General features: G+C 38.5%; 1 protein-coding gene across 2 annotated transcripts; it reads left to right on the top strand.

Annotated features, from left to right (window-relative positions):
* The first annotated feature begins 356 nt into the window (after positions 1 to 356).
* Positions 357 to 15,714, top strand: LOC127806546 (uncharacterized). Of its 2 annotated transcripts, none has more exons than XM_052343910.1 (5): positions 357 to 602; positions 711 to 806; positions 931 to 1,062; positions 14,274 to 14,397; positions 14,886 to 15,714. In XM_052343910.1, the coding sequence occupies exons 1-5, from the start codon at positions 576 to 578 to the stop codon at positions 15,281 to 15,283; spliced, it is 777 nt and encodes a 258-aa protein (XP_052199870.1). In that variant the 5' UTR covers positions 357 to 575; the 3' UTR covers positions 15,284 to 15,714. The 2 variants fall into 2 exon arrangements, with proteins under 2 accessions (XP_052199870.1, XP_052199869.1); XM_052343909.1 differs by having other exon boundaries at positions 14,883 to 15,711.
* The last annotated feature ends 11,328 nt before the right edge of the window (positions 15,715 to 27,042 follow it).

The following is a 27,042-nucleotide window of genomic DNA, read 5'->3' as shown; positions in this document are numbered from 1 at the left end:
CGAGAGAGAGAGAGAGAGTAGGTGAGGGGCGGGTGGAGGAGACGCCGGCGGCAACGATAACGGGAGGAGAAGCCGGAGACAACAAAGGGGGGAAGAGAAGCTGGCAGCAACAAAGGGGGAGGAGACGTTGGCGGCAATAGTGGAGAGAGAGAGAGAGAGAGAGAGAGAGAGAGAGAATATGAGGAAGAAAGCCTGAGAGGGTATTCACATTCAAATTATTGGTTTAATTTTAGATTGAATTTATCGTGATATTTTGATGCTAAAATATCGTGATAAATTAAGTTGTCACCCACGTAGCATTAAGTAATCATATTATATAACCCCTTGCTCCGCTTTCTGAATGTTCTCCGAAACAGAGGGTGCTCCGTTTTCTGAATGTTTTGAGAGAGAGAGAGAGATAGAGAGGAGAAAATTGCGAGGGCGCAGAGCATGAGAATCGCCAAATCTCTCGTCCTCATCTTCCCTTGCCCATTTCGTCTTCGTCTTCGCAAACTCTCAGAGAGAGAGAGAGAGTGACTGTATTGCTCTGTTACTACTGCTGCTGGAGAGCAGAAGCTTGGAGATAGAAGAAGCAAATGGCGCCCAGAAGGAGATCACGGAAGGTTTTGTTCCCATTTCCCTCTCATTTCCGCACTTTCTCCCCCCTTGTTTCTTCTACTTTCTCTGTTGATTTTGATTTTCGGTTCTGTTTCTGGTATCGGGTGTGGCAGCCGGGGCTGACTAGAATGGACGCCGCGGTTGATGCGATGCTGCCGTTTGGCTTCTCTGATAATCTGGTTCAGAGAAAGGTCAAAGAACTTCTCAAGGTCATTTTCCTTTTTTCTCTTATTCCATAATTTTATAGAAACCAAACGGGCAAATGTGATCCAATGTGAATTTATATGTTTATTAAGATTTTATTGTGTGACGAGGAAGAGGGTTTTGTTGCAGGAGTATGGTGGGGATGAAGGGTGGCCTTTTATTGAAGCTGATGCATACAAGATTCTCATTGATGCAATTCTTGATGAACAAGAGGGTGAAGCTGAACCAGACAAATGCAGCCAAGGGGAAAATATTTGCCTGGTATTGTTCTTGATAATATTCCTGTTTGCTAGTTTTTATTTTTTATTTTTTAATTGATGCAACTATCTTTCATTTTAGAGACTTTCTTTGCCGCCAAGCCGAAAATTAGACATTTGTCACATTTCAAGGTAGTACTTGTAATTTTGCTTTTCTGTTTTTTTTTTTTTTAATTTCTGTCAAGGCTATTTGTTCCTTTTGCCTTTTTTTTTTTTTTCTTGATAACCCAGGTGTTCCGGTTTCGTACACTTAGTTTTGGAGAAGATCGACCTTTCCCCCTTGATTTGGCCTTCGGGTAAATTGGATGTGGTTGCAAACTTATACACTCCCATGCGAACAAGTGAGGCATTTCTGGTTCCACCAAGAGTTGATCTCTCGCCACTCCCAAGAAAACTTGGGAGCTTTATCACTTGTGCCATGCCCGGGGGCTTAACTTTTTCCTTTTTGTTCTATTGCTAAGGTAGCTATAATTCCTTGTCTTGTAAGTAAGGAGATTGCATCTGTGAGCTTATATATTGAAGCCACAACCTATGTTGGGGGAGGAATGGAATTAATAAATAGTTTGTAATTCTCTCATATCTTCTTCTTCTCTCTCTAATTTCCATTCTCTCGAATACTCTAATTTTCTTGCTGCAGTTCTCTCTTAATATTTCTGTCTCTCTCTCTCTCTCAGTTATCTTCTGTCCCTTATCTCATCTGTTGTTTCTCTCCTCCCATTTGATCTCTTCCCCAAATTATTCTCTTAATCTTCGCTCAACCCTAAGGGTGTGACACTTTGTCTGGAGAACAAAGTCATAAGCTGAAAGTAGGATACTAAAATGCGATTAGACTTAAAAAAAATTGACAATAGAAAGTTCTGTATATTTTACTATTTTTTGATAAATGAAATTTAAATTCCAGTTGGGGTAATAGTGTATTATAATGAAGACAAAAATGATGACAGTACCAAGCTTTAATCCCATTAATGGGATCAATTACATATATTTAGGGTGTAGGGTTTTGTTTCAGTTCATATATGAATTGGTCTTTTCTTTGAATTAAATTGACATTTTCAGACCTAAAAACTCGATCATTTTCAGTTCAATAACTGCCTATTGAACTGATCCTTTTTGGTTCATTGTGTAAGTTCAATAGCAGCTATTCAGCTCAATATCTGACCCTGTTCAACACCTTTAAATGACATATAAGGTTGGGTAGTTAACTATCTGGTCTTTCCAATGTTACTTGATTTGAATGTGCATTTATGCACAATTGTATATGGATTCCAGTTATACAAGATGTATTTAGGGCCTGAACTTTAGTGCACAAAATTTGTTTTATGAACTAATTGGGGGTTCCATTCAATATTTACAATAAATTCAAAAGAATCAAGAAAGCATTCTTATCCATTCTCCAAATGGCTCCCCTGTTTTTCTTCTTGCGAGAACAGGTAGATACATATTATTACTGCTGCTATTGCTTCACTTCATATCCTGACAAAATTAGTGATTATAGTTGCAATTACATACTGAATCATATGAATAAACCCCTGAAACTTACCTTTGGATTTCATCGGACAATCAACGATGCCTTCTCAAAAGGAGTGTGGGCATGAGGTAATGTTCATGCTTTGGCATTACACTAAGGATTCTGGACAGCATAGCATAACAATTTTGGAACTTTGAAAGATTTTCCTTGCTTGGCTTATCCCTGCCTTATTTTCTGTTATTTGTCTCAGTCCATCTTCCCGAATGTAGACATTGTTTTTCTTGTTCAGCTGCTTGTCTTTGGATGTGTTCTGAGATACATTGGTTAGACTTCAATAACCATGCTAATATGCTATAAAATCATCATTGGCTATTAGAAAGAATTAAAATTTTACTTTTGATATATCCATAATAGAGTTCATGGTGATTCCAAATAACATCCATCTTTTCATCCACGAACCAGATTGTGATATTATTTGACAAGTTTGTGTTTGTGGCACTAAAAGGTATCTATCTCAGCATGGCAAGGTTATCAGTGTAGCATTAACTTCTTCTTAACTGATGTGTGTAGGGCATGCAGGCAGGATGAATCAGTTGCAACTATATTTTCATTCCTTTGACTTGATTTATTGCATCGGCCAAAACAATGTTTAGATTATTGGAGATTGTTCCAAACTTGAACAGGTTTTTCTTTTTTCTGTTAAAGTCTAGGAATCTTGAATGTTTAGAAGAGTGTTATGATTATGGATCGTGAAAGTATAACAGGGAAAATATTCTTTCTTTGCATGTCCTTTAACTAGGGTCTTTTGTCTTCTTCAGCTTTCTGGTGCAATTCCTCATTGAGGAGATTTCCTTCGCTCTGCCATCTTCTTACCCTTTGATTTTTTTGTTTCCAATTCTTTTATGAGAATGTTTATTATTATTATTTGTAACAAAAAGGATGCCAAATGAAGCATCACCACCATTTACATGAAAACGCAAAAGCCTAGGTATCAAAGTATGCAGTCTCACCCAAAAATTCCACAAATATGAAAAAGGAAAAAGCTACTTCTTCTCTCCTCATAAAAGATACAGAAATGAGAATGAACCTGTTCAGGCTATGAACTGTATCTCTACACCTTGAAATGATCTGGATTTTCTTTAGAGAATGCACATGCATCATTAGGATGCATGTTATTAATGCTACAGATGTATTGTCTGACTGGATTAGTTTACTACATCAACTAGATTTGGTTTAAAATATTAGAACTCCTTCTCTTTTGAGTCTTTGTTGAGCCATAAGATGGAATGAGCCAGCTCTACATGTATAAGATCTTGGTCTTCCCTCAAATATTGAGTCTTTCTATATATATATATATATATATATATATACTAGGAATAACTCGTGCCTTCAGGCACGGTGTAACTAAAAAAAATCGAACATAGAATTTGAACACGAAATAATCAAGTACTGAACTCAGACACGTACTAAATTGAAAGTCTAAACTCGCCCTATATCACGTGTTTAAAGACAATGTATATAGTTCTTAAATATGAAATAATCAAACAATGAATATAAACATGCATTAATCTGAAAATCGTTTGATAATTTTTAATGTCATGACTTTAGTGAAATAAAAATGGTCAAAATGTGGATACTTTGTCAAAAATTTGACTGGGTATCCTCTGAAAATATGATACAACAAATATATCAATCTGTCTACAAAACTTATATATTTCATAATCATAATCAAATCATGTCATATGCACACTAAAATCCAACTATGTACTAATTACCACAACACCATTCTTCCTACACAAACAACTATATCAATACTTGTAAAAATGACAGATAAAATAAACCAATAAAATTTTTCAATCACAGACTACTTTAATCACAAAAACAAAATGACATAAACTACTTATAAATCAATCGCTATCTCAATGAATGAACAAAACTAAGCAAGAGGTATTGAATTATATTATGGGTCACTAAAAAAATTTGCTTAATTCAAAAACCATGTAATGAGAGAGTATCCTTTGAAAATGTAAATTGAAATCAATGTAAGAAATTTTCAATTTTTCGACAGAATATCCTTGGAAAATATGATGCCACAAATATATTAACCTGTCTACAAAACTTATATATTTTATAATCAAAACCAAACCATGTCATATGCATGCTGATTACCATAAAACATCATAATATTAACCATCGTCATGCCTCAACATGACCATTTACCAATTGCTTTAGGGATCAAAACAATAATAACCATTGTTTTGCCCATTTCAAACTATTTACCATTGCAAAATAAACCCATAGTGTGCCTAAACATAAATAAGATTAAAGAATGACCACAAAACGTAATTATATATAATACATTTGCAAAATGGATAATTCTTTAATCTAGTTTATCAAAATGGGTTATTTATCTACAAGTCATTGTAAATACTCGCTCACTCTCCATCACAGCTTTGAATGTCATTGTATCAATCCAAATCTGTATCTTCCAATTGGGAGAATGTACAATAATAAAATGGAAAATGATAAAATGTATACAACTTTCATATGCCTTTTAGTACAATCTCTCTCTATATATATACACCATCATCACCATTAGAACAACCACATAGTGGAACTCTTATTCTTGAACAGATTCATCTAAGCAAATGGTACAGCATGTTAGAGTTAGAGTTAATGTATTAGAGTAGTTATATTTGGTGTATATTGACTTATTTACTCTTGTCTAATTTTGTATATATCTTGGCTAGAGTTGGAGTTAATGTATTAGAGTAGTTTCTGCTTTATTTGGTACAAAATGTATGTTAATTTTTTTGATAATCTTATTATGTGTGTGTGTCTGGACTTTATGTAATTTGTGTGGTGGTTTATATAATTTTCTAATTTTTTTTTTTCTGATTTGAACATGGTATAAGAGTTAAGGTGAGATTTTAACCTCTGCCCCAAATGGCGTCGCCGCCGCCACTTCTCCGCTAAAGCCGCGCGCACCATCGCCTCTACATCTTCGTTCCTCCGCCCCATCTCAGCTACTGCACCTTTGTTGCGACCACCTCTCTTCTATGCATGCAAAGATTATCAGAAAAATGCTCAGAGTTCCGCTCTGCCCCCCTCTACGCTTTTCGGCCACTGCCGAGCCACTGCCAGCCACCATCCCTTTGTTCTTCTCCTTCTCAGATCCACCGCACCAGTCTCCTCCGGCTACCACCGGACTAGATCTGCCATCGCATTTGTCTCTTCATCTCCTTCGCCATCCCCCGCTGCGAGCACTGGCCCATCGCCCCTCCCTCTGTGCTCGCACTGCCTTATCCCCACCACCGCAAAGAGCACTGCCGTCGGCTGTCGCCCCCCTTACCCCCGCCACTGCCGCTAACATCGTTGGTTGTTGCCCCCCCGGTTCGCACCCTTCCCACCGGTTGCCCCTACCTGTCGGCCCCCCGTCGTTCGCACCGCCTGCTGTCACCTCTCGCCGCCGCACCACCGGACTAGATCCGCAATCGCGTCGGTCTCTTCATCTCCTCCGCCATCCCCCATTCTCTTTCTCTCCCAAAGAGCACCATTAGCCGGCCGTTGCTCCCCTCACCCCTCCACCGTCACGAGCATCGTCGGTCGTCGCCTCCTCGTTACGAGCACTAACCTTTCACCCCTCCCTCGTCGCCCCTCCCTTTGTGCTCGCACCGCCTAGTCCTCACCACTGCAAAGAGCACTATCGCCGGCTGTCGCCCCCCCTCGCCCCTAGCATCGTCGGCCGTGGCCCACCCCCCTGGTTTGCACCCCTCCCTTCGCTGTCGCCCCCCCAGCCGGTCGCTCCCACTCGTCGGCCCCCTGTAGTTCGCATTGCCTGTTGTCGCCCCTCGCCGCTCGTAGGTTGCCCCTCCCATTGTCGGCGTGGGTGGGTGGGTGGGTCTGTGATGGAGAGAAAGAGAGAGGGAGAGAGAGAGGTAGTGAGTGAGGGGTGGGTGGGTGGGTCTGTGAGAGAAAGAAAGATAGAGTGAGAGAGAGAAAGACAAAGGGAGTGAGTGGGCGAGAAGATCCATTCATCTGAGCCAATCTCAACCCTTCATATACATTGCAAATTAATCTCAGCCATTGAAACCTCTGATCCATTTGAGACATTTTCAAAAACCCTCGTCTTATTATTATAGATTAACAGTATTTTCAAAAGCGCTAAGTGCACTTAAGCGAAGAAGACCTACGGAGATTAACCGTAAAGCGAAGTGCATGCTTAAGCGAGGTGAAGCACACATAATTGAAATAAAGAGTATTAACTTCTAGAAGCATCACAAATATAAACCATTAAAAAGATACATTAAAAAGAAACTAAATAAGGAGGGCTGCAAATTTAACAAAAGATAGATGTTGTGTCATAGGCAAAAGCCCAGTAAAAAGCCTAAAATATCTCTTTGGGCTAAAAGGCGTAAATTTCCCATAACCCCGACCGGGGGGGGAGGGGTTCCTGCGCCAACTAGATAACTCCGACATTCAAAAATCCCTCCAAATATTCCAAGAAAAAGATAAGCAATTATCCATAACGAATTCTAATTCTAAAGGGATTTCGAAATATTGGAATAAATATCATCCATAAGAATCCTAGTATTAATCCTAATCCTAATAGGTTTCAAAATGTCAGAATCCTAATCCTAACGAGTTTAGGAAATGTCAAAATAAATGTTATCTGTAAGAATCATAATCTCAGACTATTTAAGATTATTCCATATCTCTTTATAAATAAGTAGACATTCATTACTAAAAATGTACGTCTCTAATACTGGTTTTAGTATAGTCTTCATCATCTTCAATGTCTGACTTAAGTATCAGAGTGTTTGCGCAAGGACCTCCCCGCACCCTCTGATTGTTTTCTTCCTTGCAGATTTTGCCTGCTTGACGATAACGTTTCTAATTAAATAAATTTATTGTTGTATCTTGATAACAATAATTGGCGCCATCTATGGGAAATGTCCAAAAAACCTAAAAATACAACAATGGCTCTCACACAAACTCAAGCTGCAGGAAGTCTAATAAAATCAATTGGGGGAAGACATTACACGTATGTGATAATCTCACTAATGGTATGCTCATTCGTTTAATATTTTTGCACCTGCCACCGTTTCAGTTTTCAATTATTTCTTTATACAAAAAAAAAAAAATTGAAAAAGAAACCAGGCATTATATATAGTAAAGCTTGTTGACGAAACTTGGTGGAAAAAGAATTATATATATATATATACATGTGTATTAAAGCTTTTGGGTGGAGAAAGAAGTTGTTAAGCTTACATTACATATATATATATATATTATATTATACAACAAGCTTCTAGAGGAAGCTTCCCTAGAAAAAAGGGAAAACATCCAGAAGCCCTCATAGCCAAACGACGATAGCGGCCAGGGATGAAGCAAAATTTCCAAAGACGATGGCAGGCACAACCACGACGGAAGCAAGTTGCGATAGCGGCGATAGAAGAAGAAGCTGTTGGTGAACATGGTTGCGATGAAGTGACAATGGGTAGTGGCGGAGGAGTCGATAGTGAACTTGGTTGTGGCGAAAACAAGCAACAATTGCCAGTGATGATGGCGAGCATGGCTGCGGCGAGAGTAGGCGCTGAAGGCGTTGGTTGTGAGGAAGACTAGCGATGATGGTGGCGGAAGACTGATGGCTGTGAGAGACAGCTGTTAAAGATCGACGGCCGCGGAAGATTGGTGGGTAAGCATTGGAACACTGCCGTGGGAGACCCACGACTGAAGACTAGTTACGAAGCAAATCGCGGAAGACCAGTGGAGGAAGCCTAAACAATGGCAACGACGGTCGAGGACGAAGCAAAACTGCGGAAGACGATGGCGATGGCAAGATCTGCAGCGATGATGGCCATGGGAGACTGATGAAAGTAGACGAAAATTGGGGTTAGGGTTTCAATTTTTTGGGTTTTTGATATAGGATTCTGACGAGAGGTACAATAGAATGGGAAGCTGTCAACTGAGAACTTCGATTGATCGTCACTGGCGAACAACGGGAGACTGCTAATGGTGAAATCTACAGAAGACCAAACGATGTAGACTCTATCGGGTTTTAGAGAACAAGGCTTCTCCTATGGATTAGTTACTACATAAGTCGTCTTTTGTTATTGTTAGTTCTAATTCGCACAAACGCCTTGGCCATCCAAGTTTTTCATACCTAAGACGTTTGTATCCAAGTTTATTTATCAATAAAGAAAAGCTAGTTCTTTAGTGTGAACATTGTATTCTTGCCAAACAAACACATAGTACTTACCTACCTCATCCACACACACCACCCAAACCCTTTTATTTGATCCACAGTGACATATGGGGACCAACAAGAGTTTCAAGCTTGTCTGGTACCTGATGGTTTGTTACTTTCATTGATGACCACACTAGGGTTTGTTGGGTATACCTTATGAAAGAAAAAATTTGAGGTGTGCTATGTTTCAAAGTTTTCACAAGCCGATTCTTAATATATTATAGTCCTCTATTGACATCCTTAGGACTGACAATAGTCGGGAATACTTTTCTCATTCATTTACCCAATACCTTACAACACATTGGATTTTTCATCAAAGCACCTGTCCCTATACCCCTCAACAAAATGGGGTTCCTGAGAGGAAAAATCGGCATCTACTTAGTTCCTCGTTCCTTGATGTTCACTAGTTCCCTTCCTAATAGGTATTGGGGAGAAGCCATTCTAATCGCCTCCTATTTGATAAATCGGCTGCCATCTAATGTGCTCAATTTTCATACCCCTTTAAACAATTTGTTGAGCATCTTTCCTCTTGCTCGAATCCTAAGCTCCCTTCCTCCAAAATTATTTGGCTGCACTATATATGTTCATCACATCAAACCTAACCATCATAAACTTGAACCAAAAGCTATTAAATGTATCTTTCTTGGTTACTCTCTAACTCAAAAGAGGTACAAATGCTATTGCCCACTATCACAAAGGTTCTTTATCTGTTGTGATGTAACATTTGTTGAGCATGAATCCTATTACTCAAGTGTCTCCATTTAAAGGGAAATAACAAGGGAAGGCGGCCATTGGGATCCCACTGTTTCTATGCCTATATCTCTTCCTTCTCCTCTCTCACCCTCCTCAGGTGCTGATCTAACCCAACTTGATGTAGCTAATTTACCTCCATCAATTACAGCTGAACAATCACGATTAGATGGTCCAAAACCTACCTCCTCTCTTGATTACCCTTTCGACCAGCTTATCACTCAACCAGTTGAACCTATGGTTCTAATTCGGAAGGAGAAGTGCCCTCAAATAAACCTATAAAGGTCTAATCTAGAAGACCAAAAGATCCTGCTCCTCAACTCAACCAATTATTGGAACCGAAAGATGGTCTAACAAGTGAGGAGAGCACCAAAGTTGACAGTGACATGTTGGATGTTCCTATTGCTATTTGAAAAGGGGTAAGATCTTGTGTTAAGTATACTATCTCTAACTCCTTAACACACTCTAGATTGTCACCCCAATTTAGGGCATTCACCACAACAATTGATGAAGTGGCAGTTCCATAGAATATTCAAGAGGCCATGAAAGACCCTAGGTGGAAGGAGGCTGTTATGGAAGAAATGAAGGCCCATTGGCAATCATACGTGAGAAATTGTTGAAACTCTAAAGGATAAGAAGATTGTTGGATGTAAGTGGGTATTTTTTGTCAAATATAGGTAAGATGGAAGCATAGACAGGTATAAAGCAAGGTTGGTGGCAATATGGTTCTCTCAAATCTATGGAATAGATTATGAGGAGACATTTGCTCCTGTGGCAAAACTAAATCCCATAAGGGTACTATTATCTCTTGCTGTTAACCTTGATTGGGAATTGTTTTAGTTAGATATAAAGAATGTCTTCCTAAATAGAGAGTTAGAGGAAGAAATATATATGAAGATTCCACTCGGATTTGAGGAAAGAGAGAACGTGGGCAAGGTTTGCAAACTGTACCGATCGCTCTATGGATTAAAACAATCACCAAGAGCATGGTTTAAAAAGTTTAGTTCTACTCTTATCAAATTTGGGTACAAGCAAGGGGAAACATATCATACTTTATTTACTAAACATGGAGCAAATGGAAAAAGGGCTATTTTGATTGTGTATGTGGATGATATTATTATCACTGGAGATGATATTTAGGAGAGGTTAAGGGAGGAATTTGAGGTTAAAAATTTGGGAACAATGAAGTACTTTCTCGGGATGGAAGTAGCAAGGAGCAAACAAGGCATTTAATCTCTCAAAGGAAGTATACTCTTGATCTCCTAAGAGATATTGGTATGTTGGGGAGTAAACCCACTTATACATCTGTTGAAAGTAGTGTTCGAAAATGCGACTCTGGCCGTTGTGATTAAGGGTAACTCCCCTCTAGGCACTGGGCTCGATAGATTGGCGGCGACGATTGGTTCCCCTTTCCCTTTCTCTCTCTGGTTGTTCGTCGCATGGGTCGTTTCTCTCTCTCTCTCTCTCTTTCCGCCACCGCTGATCCCGTCTCTTCGTTGTTCTCTCTCTACCGCCGATCTCGCCTCTTGGCCGTTCTCTCTTGCCATCGATCTTGTCTCTTGGCCGTTCTCTCTCGTCGTCGTCGATCTCATCTCTTGGCTGTTCTCTCTCGTTGTTGCCAATCTCATCTCTTGGCCGTTCTCTCTCATCGTCGATCTCGTCTTCCTCCAATATGTATGGATTGCTCCTTGTTGCAGCAAGCAACAAGCGTTGTTGACACTGTAACAACTGCTTGTTGTTGCTACTTCTTATTGCAGAAAGCAGCAAGCGTTGCTATAACAGCTGCTTGCTATTGCTGCTACTTGCTGAGCAGCTGCAACAAGTAAGAACATTTTTCCTAGGCCTCGCCTAGGCGCTAGCCTAGCGCCTAGCACGTTTTAGAACGTTGGTTGAAAGAAATTGGAAGTGTTCAGTAACTGATAAGGATCCTTTTGTTAATAAAGGAAGGTATCAAAGGTTATTTGAGAGGTTAATCTACCTATCACTCACTCGCTTGGATATTGCATATGCCGTGAGCATTGTGAGGCAATTTATGCACTCACTTACTTAACAACATATGAATGCAGCCTACCATATCTTGAGGTTCCTAAAGAGGGCACCAGGAAAAGGTTTATTGTTTCGAAAGAAGGATAACAGAGGAGCTGAAGGATTTGCTGATGTTGATTGGGCAGGATCCATAATGGAGAACTTAGTCACATGGAGAAGTAAGAAATAGTTCGTGGCAAGGAATAGTGTTGCAGAGTTTAGGGCAATTGCCTAAGGCATTTGTGAACTGATTTGGTTGACAAGATTGATGGAAGACTTGTGAATGCCTCTAACCCTACCAACAAAGCTTTATAGTGACAGCAAGTCAGTTATAAGTATTTTGAACAATCCTATCTAGTATGATAGAATGAAGCATGTTAGGATTGATAGGAATTTTATTCAAAGGGACATCGAGCAAGGAGGCATAAAACTAACCTATCTACCTATAGCAAGTCAAGAGGCTGATATATTTACAAAGGCCATGTCAAGACGTAGATTTGAGTCACTTATTGGCAAGCTGAGAATAATAGATATCTATTTACCAGCTTGAGGTGGGGGTGGGGGGGGGGGGGGGTGTGTTGGAGATCTGAGCAAAGGATAAGAGAGTGTTGCTGTTTGAATAAAAGAAGGATAAAGCAGCCGAATAAAAAGCCTAATAAATCTAAAAAAGATAAGTTGAAGAAGAAGATAATTTCTGCTTGAAGATTAAGTCGTTTGTATGCTAACTTATCTGTAACTTATTCAAACTGTAATTTTTATCCTATATCTCATAGAATTAGGAGTAAAAGCCATAGCCTTACACCTGTATATATAGGACTTTCATTCAATACAAACTGAGAGTTTGATTGATTCCATCCTCCTTTTATACCTAAGGCTGTTACGCTTAGGTTATATTTGTTTTTGTTCTGATTCCATATAAACAAATCCAACGATTCATATTGTTTGATGAAAAAAATAAAATAAAACCAAGCATATTTCTGAAGCGCACTTTTTAGCGCTTTGAAGCTCAGGCAAAAGTGCAATTTAAGTATGCTTTAATCACGCTGAGCTAAAGTTGCTCAGGTAAAGCGTGCTTTTTTAAACATTGTTAGGCAGTTGAGTCTCTTGTGCATATTCTTGCATTTGTTATGTAACATGTGCAGATGGAACGGTCATATATAATTCACTTTTCTTACGATGGTTCACCTGCTTGTGCAGCCCATGAAATTAATAGATGTTCAAATGCAGAATATATCTAGCTACACATTTTTTAATTTGCATTAACTACGAAACTAGATTCAATGGCCTTCTTCCTATTAATATGCAGGGCATACTACTGGGATTAAGGAAATTGAATGTGACTAAAAATGTGAAAAATTATTGATTTCATTTGATTGCTATGCCTTTTAGACCTAATTACATGTTCCATCAATATTTATTGCTTGGTCAATAGTGCTGAGTCTTCCTTTTTCTTTTAGTTGTATATATGACTGTACTGAGATCTTTTTAAGATCTGATAACAATTTTTTTGGGGTAAGGATTCCATACAAGCAGTGACACTATTGCAAAGATTTAAACAAATCCAACGATTCATATTGTTTGATAAGAAAACAAAACAAGCATATTTCTGAAGCGCGTTTTTTAGCGCTTTGAAGCTCAGGTAAAAGTGCAACTTAAGAATGCTTTAATCACGCTGAGCTAAAGTCGCTCAGGCAAAGCATGCTTTTTTAAACACTGTTAGGCAGTTGATACTCTTGCGTATTTTCTTGCATTTGTTATGTAAATATGTGCAGATAGAATGGTCATATGATTCACTTTTCTTGCTGTGGTTCACCTGCTCGTGCACCCCTTGAAGTTAATTGATGTTCAACTTCAGAATATATCTAGCTACACATTTTTGAATTTGCATTAACTACTAAACTATACTCAACTGCCTTCTTCCTATTGATATGCAGGGCATACTACTAGGATTAAGGAAATTGAATGTGACAAAAAATGTGAAAGATTATTGATTTCATTTGATTGCTATGGCTTTTACACCTAATTACATGTTCCGCCAATGTTTATTGTTTGGTAAATACTGCGGAATCTTCTTTTTTCTTTTAGATGTATTTATGACTGTATTGAGATCTTTCTAAGATCTGATAACAACTTTTTTGGGTAAGGGTTCCATTTAAGCGGCCACACTATTGCAAAGATTTAAATAAATCCAATGCTTCATATTGTTTGATAAAAAAAAAAAAAAACTATGCATATTTCTGAAGCATGCTTTTCAGCGTCTCGAAGCTCAGGTAAAAGTACAATTTAAGTATCCTTTAATCGCACTAAGCTAAAGTTGCTCAGGTAAAGCACACTTTTTTAAACACTGTTAGGCAGTTGAGTCTCTTGTGCGTATTCTTGCATTTGTTATGTAAATATGTGCAGATAGAACAGTCATATGATTCAGTTTTCTTCCCGTGGTTCACCTGCTCCTGCACCCCTTGAAATTAATGGATGTTCAAATTCAGAATATATCTAGCTACATGTTTTTGAATCTGCATTAAGTATTATTCAAGACTCAACTGCCTTCTTCCAATTAATATGTGGGCCGTACTACTGGGATTAAGGAAATTGAATGTGACTAAAAATGTGAACGATTATCGATCTCATTTGATTGTTATGACTTATCTTTTCACACTAAAAAAATAAATATGAGCATGATGAACATTTGCTTGCTTTGTTACATATATTTTATCTTTGGCAGGATGAGCCATTGCAGGTTGAGAGAATTGGAGATTGCTCTGTAGCAGCTGAAGCTGGGCCCTCGAGTTTAGTCCTCCCTATCTGCTCCAACGTTGCAGGCGCCACTGTACAAACTATTGAAACAGGTAAGACCTTGATCTTTCATGTAGCAGAAAGGAGTACTTTAGTGCTATGGAAGTGAAGAAATAACACTTTAGTGTCCATTTATAAGAATAAAAGAGATGTGCAAAGTTATGAAAATTATAGAGGGATCAAGTTAATGAGTTATATTAGGTTATGAAAATTAATTTCTTTCTATTCTTGTGACCTGTGTCAACTATTTTATGTAAGATACTAGCTCCAGACCATTTTTGATGCTGCATGCTATTCATCGAACTGGATAGAAATCAAATCATTTTTCGGCCTAAAATTTTGAGTATAGGTGATATCCAGCCATAATTAACGACGAGCATATGTCCATGTCCATGTCCATGTCCATGTGTGTTCAGCATAAGAAATGTTAACCATAGACATGCTTTTTGATATGCAAACATTTTTAAACGTCTTCTAAGTCGTGTACTACCAAAAAGAAAAAACCCATGTCTGACTTTCATGGGTTTTCCTCTTTTAGAAGACAGGGAACATGCTCAGCCAGCTGAAGGAGATGGAGAAAGGCGAGAAGCCAATGCCTTGGACCAAGGAGGCAGTTTGATGGATGAGGACAATGACAATAGCACTGGTTATGATAATTTTGAAAGCCAGATGCAGCTTGACAATGCTCGCCTCCAATCTCCTCCATCTGCATCTTGCTCCATACCAGCAACCGATAATCTCCTGACTGTAATGCGCAAACCTCTATATGGATGGATTGGCAGTGACGAAGAGGAAGATTTCATAGAATTAACCCCGGCTCTAAGGAAGGTATCATTCGAGTCAGCAGGAAGGGTGGTTGTTAACGGGAGCCGAACTGGGAGTGACAAGCAGCAGCTCAAGAGAAAATCAAGGTGGGATGTGAGGCCTAAAGATACGTAACCTTCCTTTTTGACTCTCCTCTCTGGTGTATGCGTCAGCTGGATAAAGGGAACCCTTGCATTTGTGGATTACAGGTTTCTATTTTGAGGTGGGGAGTAGGAAATATGTCGTTCCCATTTACAAGGAAATTGATAACATTGTAAGCTCCCCTGCCCTAGGTAAAGAAGTTAAAAAGGTTTTATTAGCGTTCCGTGGGGGGGGCTGTTGCATCAATCATGGTCTAGTGCCCATACTAACTCGCTTTTAGGCAGTTCTAAAAGCACAGGTGACCTTGTTTGTAGGGCAGTGATATTTGATTTTACAAAGTAGTTTGAAGTGGTAATTCTATTACTATATGTCCTTAAAAACATTAATCCAACAACCTTCTTGTTTGTATGGGTCGAAAATGTTTCTGACTTCAGTTGACTAAGACAAGCTTTTGCTTTAAATGAAAGCATTTAGCATTTGGCAAACACTTGACAGATGCCAGGCATTAGGCAAAGGGCTGGCTATCTCAGTCCAGTCCAGTCCGGCTGGGCTGCAGTTTTTGACAGTTTGAAGAGGTAATAGCAGAGAATGGAATTGGCCCTTATTAAGTTTTAAGATTTTCCAAAACAACTTTCCGATTTCAAAACCAAAATAAGCTATGTAACGAATGGAAATGTTAAATTGCTATTGCTATTGATTTTGGTTTTTTTTTTGGTCTTAAATATCTTACTATTAGGAAATTGAAAATAGGAGAAAAATAATTGCTTTGCTTGTGAATGAAAGTGTGAAGAAGTGGAGTGGAGTGGAGGCTCCATAAAAAGAAATTGGAAATCATAGGTTCCGAATTGATTGAAGAAGAAAGATAAAAGAGTACTTGTCACAACCCTAGGGTTAGTTAGGGTTGTGATATGAATTGGGGGAAGGAATTAGAATGGAAGGGAGGGGGAAATTAGTAGGAAGAGGGAGAGATGTTGAGAGAAAAGGGGGGAGAAACAAGAGCAACGTGAGGGAGATTGGAGAGAGTCTTAGAGAGAAATAAGAATTAAAAATTCATTTAAATCAAGCATTGATTCTCTCCTCTTACAATTGGCCTTTTTATAGGCATATTTAGATGCTTAACTAATTTCTAACAATATTCTAACAACATCCATGTGCTTCTAACCACTTGTAAAATATTCTTAACTAACTATTATACCATTCTCTTATTTACAGAAAAAAAAAACTATTATACCCTATTACAATAATGCCCCTTTATTGCTCCTAAGGTCATGCCAATTCTCCCCTGCCTTAAAAAGTTTCTTGTCCCCAAGAAACTTATTACAACTGAACTATTGTTTCTTCATCCAATGCCCGTTTTCTCTATATGTTTAATTTTTCTTTCTTTCTTTCTCCTTTTAGGCTTCTTCCTCTTCGTTCTTAGGTTTACAAGATCAATTCCAAGCATAAATTGACCCAAAATTTTAGTAGGGAAAACTTTATCTAGTTCAAGCCCAATACAACCACCCCTGGTAATAGATATCCAATCAAGCTTGGTCTCTAATTTATGGACATGATCAGCCATTTTTGGATTGACATAGCTAGTAGCTGAACCTCGGAGTCCAATGGAAGGATTATCCATGCTCGCGACTTCTATTAGTAGTTCATTACCGTCCAATACAAGGAGGGCAGATCAATAGCCATAATTGCTGTTACTGTATCCCCATTCAACCCACAACCATGTTTTGTTGTAAAAATATCAACAGCAGCCTCAAAATGCAGCAATGGAGGTTTATATTCTTTGCTTAAATACTCATACCGAGGCTATTTGTAAGCATTAACATTAGGAGTTGCTGCAACTTCAATTCCAGCCAACGATTTCTCAATGGCTGATACCTGGCTTCCATCTCGACCTTATTTCCTAACATGACTTACATTTAGATTAGGCTGTGCATCACCGGGATCAGCTTCCTGCTCTTGTAATATGTGGTCTACCCCAATCTCCTCATCTAATCTTCTTTCATCTTTGGAATCCTGAGTTTCCATTGACTTGTTCGCTTCATTTACAATGCCAACTTCCTTAATATTGGCTGAAATTTCAGTCGGAATCTCCTGATTACATGAAAATAATTCAGCAACTCCTTCTTCCTTGTGTTTGTTGGAATTTCCCTTTATGTGAACATCTCTTTCAACAATTTCAAATTGTCCCTTTGCCTTTGCTGCCCCATGAATCTTTTCATCATAGATTTCTTTTGAACATTGCCATTCACCACCAATTTCATCACTAATGTTGCATTCCTCCTTAATAGTTCTATTGAAACCGGTATCCTTCTTCCACTCCATGTTGGAGGTAAGCATTGATCCACTATTCCATAATCTTGACTTTTCTTTCGGCTGCTCCATTTTAAGGAAGTCCTCCTTATTAAAACTTCTGCGATAATCCTCAAAGAATTTTGTGGGAAAGCTGTAATGATACTTCTTAGTTAGTATCATCGCAAACTCTTGCAGTTGCTCATGTAACATTTGGCCGAATTCCTTATGTTTCCTATTGTTCCCAGCTACAAATGTAGCCTTCTTTTGTTGCCCTTGAGACTCCATTTGTCTCATGCATAAACTATTCCCCATGGTTGACTTCTCACCAACAAAACATTGCAAAGACCAAGGAGCAGGAGTTCTGTACATTTTTTTTTGTTTCGCCCATTGTAACAGTTCCTTTACTTGCCTCAAATGCAATTCAATAACCGAAGAACACCCGCTCTACTTAGCCTTCCTTCTTCAAACAAAGTTAAGCAAATTTCAAAATCTAAATTACCCTTTGTTTACCTTACTAGCAACCTAGAATCTAATTGGAATTACCGCCCATGGGATTTTCTTCACTAATTTGCTGATATGTGTTGTCGGACTTCTAAGCGGAATCTCCCAAATCACCGCTCACACTGTTCCAATAATTGTTGAGGTTGCCTTACTCACAGCTTCCAAGTCGCTAGAGCTTTGACATTGAAATTGCTTCTATAAACATTTACCACAGTCGCGAATAATCTTTGCTTTTCCTCCACAATTTGAACTGAGGTTCGTGATTCACAGCTGAGCATCAATCTCCTACTTTTTTCCAAAAATTGAATAATACTTTTAGATCACAAGTCGAGGGTTGCCTGCAGCTTAGCTTACCCAATCGACTGCGAGAACCAATTACCAACCAACGTCGTCACTTACTGTGGACCAATTTCTGTTGCGACTAAGGAATTTCGCTGTATATCAGTTGGAACCGGTCGAGATCCACTCCTCCTACTTCTCCTTTAGATCCGAGCCGACATTCACCTCTTCTTAGGTCGGAATCAATTCCGAGATTGAACCAAAATTTTTCTAGTTGTTTCTCTGTTTAGAACGCTAAATTCATTGAAACAGTTGGAATTGCACCCGAAGAAGAAACCAAAGGCCAAGGTTAAGCTCTAGGAGTCGCCTCTGCCCTGTCTTCTCATCTGCGCCACTTTGATTATCGCTTAGACCTTCGATTCGCTGAACTGATCGCAGACGATCACACTTGCTGGTTCAGCAATCGCTCTAGATCCTTTTCACTAACTTGTCGGAATTATTCCAAATCGGTGGAATTTCAGCATTGGAATCGCCTGGCTTGCTCACATTCCTTGAGCGATTGTGATGCAACCTACGGAATTCTTCAGAATTGGGAATTGTTGGTTGTCGTAGTCTCTAAATTGGCTTCCAAACCACCGAACTTGCTTCGCCCTTCCATTTCGAACAATACTTATAGAAAGTTGCGGCTAACGTTAACCTCCGGCTCTCTTTCGAAATACCATTTGGGAGATGCTCGCCTCGAATTCTGCTACTGGATCTGCTTCTGAGTTAATGTTGTAAAGGATGCCTTAGAGTAAATGAGATCCTACTACTCCATCCGAGTTAAGGGAAAATGAGTGGCAGCTTCTAAAAGCATCTAGTAGAATGATGGTTAATGCACAAGGGTAAATGTTAGCTTGTTAACTAGTTTCATTGTTCAGTTGAATTTGCAGAATTAGATTAGACATACTCTAACTGGGAATTTAAGATTTCACTAAGGGCTAGATGTGTAACACCATATAATACACGCTCATCTAGATCAAGGAGGGACTAGAGTAGAAAAATGAATTTTGAGGAGCTCAAATGAGCATGACTAGACTTAGGAATATTTTAAAAATTCTAGAGGGCTTGCGAAACTAAAAAATATAAAGTTTAGGGCCTAAATAAGAAAACTAATAAATGTTGGGGGCATGGGATAAGGACATTTAGGGATTTTCAAAAATAAAGTGAGTGTCCAAGTGAATAATGAAAAACCAAGGGGGTTCATGTGAAGTTTCTTAGAACCATATGAATAAGGTGGAACTAGTGGGGTAAAAGAGTAATTACCCAAAACTTTGGCATACATACATATATATATATATATATATGAATAGAAACCCACATATTCTCCATCATTTTTCACGAGAGAAAAAAAAAAGATTTAGAAAAAAGAAAAAGAAAGGGAAAAGATTATTGGAAGTTGTTGAAAATTGTAGACAGTTTGCTCAATGGCTACATGTTGAGTTTAAACTCGTTCTTTCTTTATTTCTCTTTTATTTTTCCTCTTATTCAAAATTATAATCTTCTTTCTTGCACCTTTAAGACCTTTGGATTGGTTTTGCTTGCGTGGAATAAGCAAAAGATGTCAAAGAAATTGAAGCGAAAATGAACGACTTGGTTAGAGTACCACCACCTTCAATGCTAAAATTGGTAAGCTTCATTCCATGGTTTTCTTGAGTTGAGGTTATAATTTGATTCTACGAAACCTTTAGTATGTTGGGGAGGTCTTTCATGTGTAGGTTCAAGTAAAAACAAACTAGAAATCGAGGTTTAAAAAAAAAAGAGGTTTGCAGTTAGTGGTAGAACTATCATTTCTAAAAAATTATGGGTTTGGCTGAAATCTAAGGGTTGAAACTAAAATACAATTTAACCTTAGGGGCCTTGGTGAAATTGCACGTGAAGGTTGTAAATTCTCGAAAGATTTGGGTATTAATGTAATTTTTAGAAACTAATGGGTTAACGGCTAAATTGTTATAAGATTAGGGATTTATTAATATCTTGAATTATTTGAGGTGTTGAGGTAAATTTAAGAAATTTGGGTCTTGGTGTCAATGTTGTGTCGTTGAGACCTTAGGATATTTTGGTCAAAGGTTATACTCGTTTAAGCAAGATTGTCTCGATCCAAAAATAAGAGTTTATGATCAGCATTGGCGCCCCAAAGCCAAAATGACCATCGCCATTAAGACCTATAAGATTAATATACATATATACTTAGTAATTCAATGCAAGGTTTACATTTCAGTTGTTCATAAGTTAGGAAGTATTATATTATCCATATAAGAAAGAAAAAAAATTGTGCAATCATGTGTCACAACCATACGAGGGTCGACAAGCATGCTTAAGTAAACTCTATGTCATACTATCTTACATCAGGGAAAAAAAAAGAAAGAAATAAGAGGTTTACTCAATACCATAGGAAGTGTTAAGTATATCCCACATAGAGCGTGCCTAATGATAAAAAGGTTTTGAACCTAGTGGTATGGAACCAAAACTGTACCCTTAATATAGCAACGTAAGACCATGACCTAAAAATGTTAATATTAAGAGAATGAGTCTTGAGGGATCCACATGTAATAGTAACATGCCATAACCAGTAAAAAAAATGCCAACAAAGTATGTTATGATCATGTAGAGAATACATATATCAATATGATGTCATATCAACATAATGATCTTTAATTAATAATTGTAAGTCATGTAAACATGTAATGAAACAATGTGGGATGCAAATAAGAAAACATATAAACATGTGAGCCCAACCCTATATTGGTAGTCAGACACAATTGTTGTTGCTTGATTACAACAATAAATTTATAGTGTGGGAGAATAAGATGCAAGTGGTCCAATGAGTTGGGTAAGGACCCTAATGTGTTAGGTAGGGACCCCAATGAAAGAGAGTCTTAGGATAGTTTTTGACTCTCAAGGTGGCCTGTGAGTTGTGACTCTTAAGATGGCGTGTGGGTTGTGACTCTCAGAATGAGTTGTGACTTCTTTCAGTGATGAGAGTCTTCCTTGAGACGAGAGTTCTTTTTGGTGACGAAAGTCCCAAAGTGTTAGGAGAGTTGTTTGATGATCGAGCGAGTTCCAAATGATCGAGTGACTTGTAAAGAAAGAAGCAAGTTAGGGGCGTGGGTAAGGTCACCCGCGAACCCTCGATGTTTAAATTAGTCTTGGCCCGAAGAGGAATTGGAGTTTAAGTGGCATCATGAGCATACCTTAATGAAGAGAATGAATGTAACACCCTAAGAAATTCTCCTCGATTGTTATTTAACACTTCAGTGGCAAAATAAACACAAGGATACCCTCTCAGAGCCAACAAACACACATTCGAGCTTTAGACAATTAAGTCAAATCAATCACAACATCTAGCACCTTGCCTACAACTCGTCCCCAAAGATCTTCTTGGTCGGGATCACCCTATACACGTAGCCTCCTAAAACCGACACGTTACGAGTCCATCCTCGACGTCAGCTTCCACACCTAAAATGATGTCAAAATAAGGTGAGTCATAAGGCTCATCAAATATATATGAAATAAAAGAGGCACCAGAGGAAACTGAGGTGAGACAGAAGTACAGTCCCCGTTACAAGAGAGATGACCATACTATGATTCACTGCCCCATATACTCACGTTACACTTTACGACACCATGTGTCTATGCATACTATACATGACCATGTCCTACTATACCACGTTATGGCTTGTGCCATGTCTGAAAATACATAATACACAATGCAAAGCGTTCCCACATTTGGCACTCATGCTGTGTTATAGACATGCTAGACACACAACTGTACATACCATGTGCACTTATGAGCACTCTACATGCCAAATGTTTATATAGAGATATGTCATGACATAGTCACGTGTTCACGCACCACATGCTATATGTATAGAAATGCCAAAACACAATCCTTTTAATCACTTGCTCACACACAACATGCATCAATGTGCATTCCATATGCCAAATTCATACATAAAGATGTCATGTCAACTTAGTGGACCAACATCCACCCTTATCCTGGCTTCAACCTAGGTAAGTTTGACGAGCCGTAGCTCCCTCAGTTACCCACTAAGTATCCCTTATCCTGGCTCCCATCTAGGTGAGTCTAGTGAGCCATAGCTCTCTCGGTTATCCATCTATAGAAAGTTGGATATCCCCGTGTTGCGGTCACACCACCGCACAACAATAATAAGTGCACTAGTGCTAGTGTCAATATATCATGCTCATGCCACAAATATGTGATCACATTGTGTCGTTTCGACTAAACATGTTCCTCGTTTACATTGCTTTCCATGAAATATACTTCATGTCATAGTTTACTTCATACATGATTCTTGCTTATGATCATGATATGCAAGTGGCCTGTAGGCTCACACGTGTCAATATGCTCAACAGTGACATACTCAATACCCCATCTCACGGTATTCATTAACCACACACTGCCTTCTTTGGCATAGCACACACTTATCATGTCCAGACATCACCAGCCTAACGATAGTAGTGCCCTCGCTCAGAGGCCGAGAGGGCACATACCGTTATGTATAAGAAATCTGCTTAATGCACGTATAAGCACACAAATATCATGAGAATATCATGTTGTGCATGAATACATGATTCCACACATTATGCCACTGCTCATACCCTTTGACACACCTAGTTGATGCTATACATCATGACACCCGCGTTTGTATAACCTCGACACACCTGTGGCCTAAGGTTCCAATCCAACACTTACGGGTCGGCATGTTATTATTCCATGTGACTCCGGGGTCGGGTTATGAACCCTTATGTGGCGTAAGTTTTTATGCCACTTCACATTCAGGATCAAGGGCAACGCCCATCACAACACCTAGCATGGGCCAATCCAGATTATTTGGAAACATTAGAGTTTAAACAGAGGTTGGTCAGTTGATCGCCACACCCACATGAGATAATCAAGTGGACACTCCAACGTTCCCTTAGTTACACCGAGTCTTCTTGACTCTCTAAGAACCTAGCCCCCGTATGGATTCGACATCATTCCCAAAGAATTAGGGCGATACAAAGTACTGTGACGGTTATAAGTAAATATCACAGGGAGTCTATTATTTTTCTTAAATCATCGCCACTGAATTCCCCAACAACTCACTATTTATAAATTGGGTACCATGCACATTCACAAAATTAATATTTGGATCCGAATCAAATGAAAAAAGGGAATAGTTTACACAAGTGGCAGGGTTTTGCACACAAATTAAAGAGCACACTAAGAGAGGCTAGAACTTGCCTTTAAATAGCTAATTCTCGCCTTCTTTGCACTCCTGCTGCAAAGTGTTATGTTCACAACAATTAATGAGTCCCCATCCCCAAATATTTAAATCCAATCGTGCAAAATTTATAATTTAAACGTATAAAAACTTCTAATCATTTATCTCGCTTACTTGACCACTTTAAACACTAAATAATTCCAAGATTTCCCTAATTCTTCTTAAATTTCTCCCACTTTCCCTCCTTAATTGTTGCTACTTGAGCTCCCCCCCTCTCTCTCTCTCTTATGTTTACCCGTTTATATTTTGCATGATTTGGGCTTTAAAAAAGCAAAAACAAGCGGCTGGGGTACGGCCAGGTGGCCGCCATCGCCTTGGGCCGAAATGACTCCATTGGCCAAATAAATTAGCCATTCTCTTCCTCTTGCGCGCACCTCCCTTTGCTCGAACCCGCGACCGCCTCCCTCGTACACGCATGTGAAACTGCTTGAGCTAGCACCATTCTGACTTATTATATGCCTCCTATTAATTTTAAGGGAACCCCAAGATCACTTCTGGAAATAACACTCAACATGCACAATTTTCATTAATTCACATACACACCACCATATTAATATTGCTGGCACCCCAAGCTTTTACAAACTCTCAGATACACCCTTTTCCATCAATACATTAATTTCATAGATACACTACCATATATTGGCAATTCCATAAATATTTCCAAACAAAATAATTAATTACCTTAGTTGTCGAATTCTTCACTTGGCATTCAATTTCACAAAATCACGAATTGACATGCCATGTCTTCATTTTCCAGTAAACCTATTAGTCTAAAAACATCTGGACGGGACACAGAATCTCCTCAATTAAATTTTTTAAAATCATAAATGCTCAATGAATTATTTTTAACACCCAAAATTATGTATTTTTATTTCTTCAGATTACTGAAATATTACAATGATTCTCTTATTTATAGCGGGGAGGATATGGACATGTGACAGGAGACCCCTAATTTTTTATGGACTTCTCATAGACAATTAGACCGATCCAACGCGCGGCGTGACTATCGCATGGGTGCATGGCCATGTTCCCCAGTGAAGAGGTTCGTGCGCATGAATCTCTCAGTCATGCGCAGGCCATTTTTGGTCATAACGTGCTCATTCGGTCATGAGGCATTATGGCGTAGTCATTTGGTCATACATACTTCACGGATTGCACTTGCTTTTACTCATGTGTTCACGGATTCAACTTGCACTTCACGGATTGCACTGCTTGTTGGCCACTTAACTGATTCCAAGTCATCAATTGATCTCCAAGCTCCACAACTTCAATTAATTTAATTGGTTTCCAACTCCACTTGTTCAATTAATTAATTGGTTTCTAAGCTCTAAAGCTTCAATTGCCAAGGCTTCACATTAATTAATTGATTTCACAACCTCAATTGCCAAGGCTTCAACCAATTAATTTCTAGCCTTGTTTACTCGTGAATCCTTGCACTCATAGCTCAATCCTCACGTGGCCCATTTGGGCGAATGACCCCCTTAATGACCGAATGACTTCAAATGTACCAAGTAACCCTTAATCGGTCATGTCCAGGCCATTTTTGTCTTGGCTACCTTGGTCAACTTTGGCCCAAATGAATTTTTCATCCCATCTTCATAACTTGGCCCATCCTCATAAAGATTAAAAGAAGTTACTCAAGGCTTTTGTCTCAACATATAACTGAATGAATAAATTATTACATATTTACTAAACGAATACGAAGTTCTTGTAACATTTATTCATTCACATCAAGCCCATGTTAATCCCAAACATACATTCACTCTGTTGTTTTAAAACATTTTTGAAAACATTCAACTACGCATATGTGTTAAATTTTGCGATATGGTTGGCATTAAATGACTATGGGGTTATTATTTTTTTGATTGTGCGTACATGCGAGTTGACTGCCTCTTGCAGGGAGTCAACTCTTGGCAATGCATAGTAGACTATGCATGTGGGTTAGTGCTAGTCAACTCCCTTTATAATATTTAAGTCACATTAAATAAATTAAATTAATTTACTTTATATGATATTAAGTTTATGTAATTGATTTAGTTTAAATTAATTATGGCTTAAGTATGTATGTGAGATATAAATAAATGTATAAATATGTAAATAAAAATAGTAAGATTAATGTGATTAAATTTAAGATTAAAAGAAATCATTTTATGTAAATGTAAGTATATATGTAAATATGTATATCGTGTATATATATATGTAAAAAAAAAAAAAAAATCAAGAAAAATCTGAAAAATCCGGAAGTTGCAGGCAGCGCGCATGGCCGCCTGCAACCGGGAATTAATAAGGCTAGGGGGGGTTTTTAATGGCGATTGATCGGTGGTATGGCCTTCCCGGTTACGTGGGCTTCGATTTGACATGAGCAGCGTGCTTTTTCGACTATAAATAGCCCAGTTCGCACAAGCCAACCCATCCAAAAATTGTAAAGCTTAGATCGGTCGATTGGGAGAGGGTTTGAGAGATTTGAGAGTAGGGTTCTGATCTTCAAGTCGTGGGCTTCGTTTCTGGAGAGTTTGGAGGCCAACGAAGCAGCGAAGAGGGAGATCCGAGCGTCGCCGAAAAATCGCGACTTCGCCGGAGCCGAGAGTTCAAGCCTTAAATTGAGGTATTTCGAGTTATTTTTCTCCAATTTTGATGCTGTATTTGGGTTTTGGAGGTCGAAAATACGGGGGGAGAGCTTCGTATTGAAGCTCGGAAGCTCGGAGGGGCCGCCGGCGGCTAAGGGGCCGTCGGAGAAGACGACCCAGCACGGGCGCGTGGCTGCACGCGCCCGCGAGTAGGAAGATGGCGCGTGCAGCCCACGCGCCCATCAGAAAAATAGAAAAGAAAAGAAAAGAAAAGAAAAGAAAAGGAAAGAAATAAAGAAAAATAGAAATAGAAGAAAGAAAATGTTGTAAAAAGTTTTATTAAATCAGAAATTTTATGTATGCCATATTTTGTGAAAAATATTTCTAGAAATGCTAAATTTATTAATTATTAAATGGAATTTTCTATTATGGAAATAGAGAAAAATAAGATTTTTAATTCCAAAACTTCCAAGAAAATTTCAGGATATTAGAAGTATTATGTAAGAAATATTAGTGGAGAGAAAGTTAATAAATTGAAAGATTAGGTAATTATTATGTAATAATTACATATTTAGCTATTATGAAATAAGGGAAAATAGGAATGAAAGTTAGAAAATTACAAGAAAAATTCCAGAATACTAAGAATATTATTTAAGGAATATTGGTAAAAAGAAAGTAAATTTTTATGAAGCCTAGATAATTATTATGTAATTTTGGAAGAAATAAAGCTTAGGAATAAAAGAAAAAGGAAGAAATTATGAAAAATTAGCAATTGGTATTCTAAAAATAAATCTATGTTGTAGGGGTCCTCGTGAGCAAGGAAATTAGG

Source organism: Diospyros lotus, chromosome 7 (genome assembly GCF_014633365.1).
Source record: "Diospyros lotus cultivar Yz01 chromosome 7, ASM1463336v1, whole genome shotgun sequence".
NCBI classification, from domain to species: Eukaryota; Viridiplantae; Streptophyta; class Magnoliopsida; order Ericales; family Ebenaceae; genus Diospyros; species Diospyros lotus.
The sequence above is the reverse complement of the archived record's forward strand: the minus strand, read 5'-3'. Positions and strand labels throughout refer to the sequence as shown.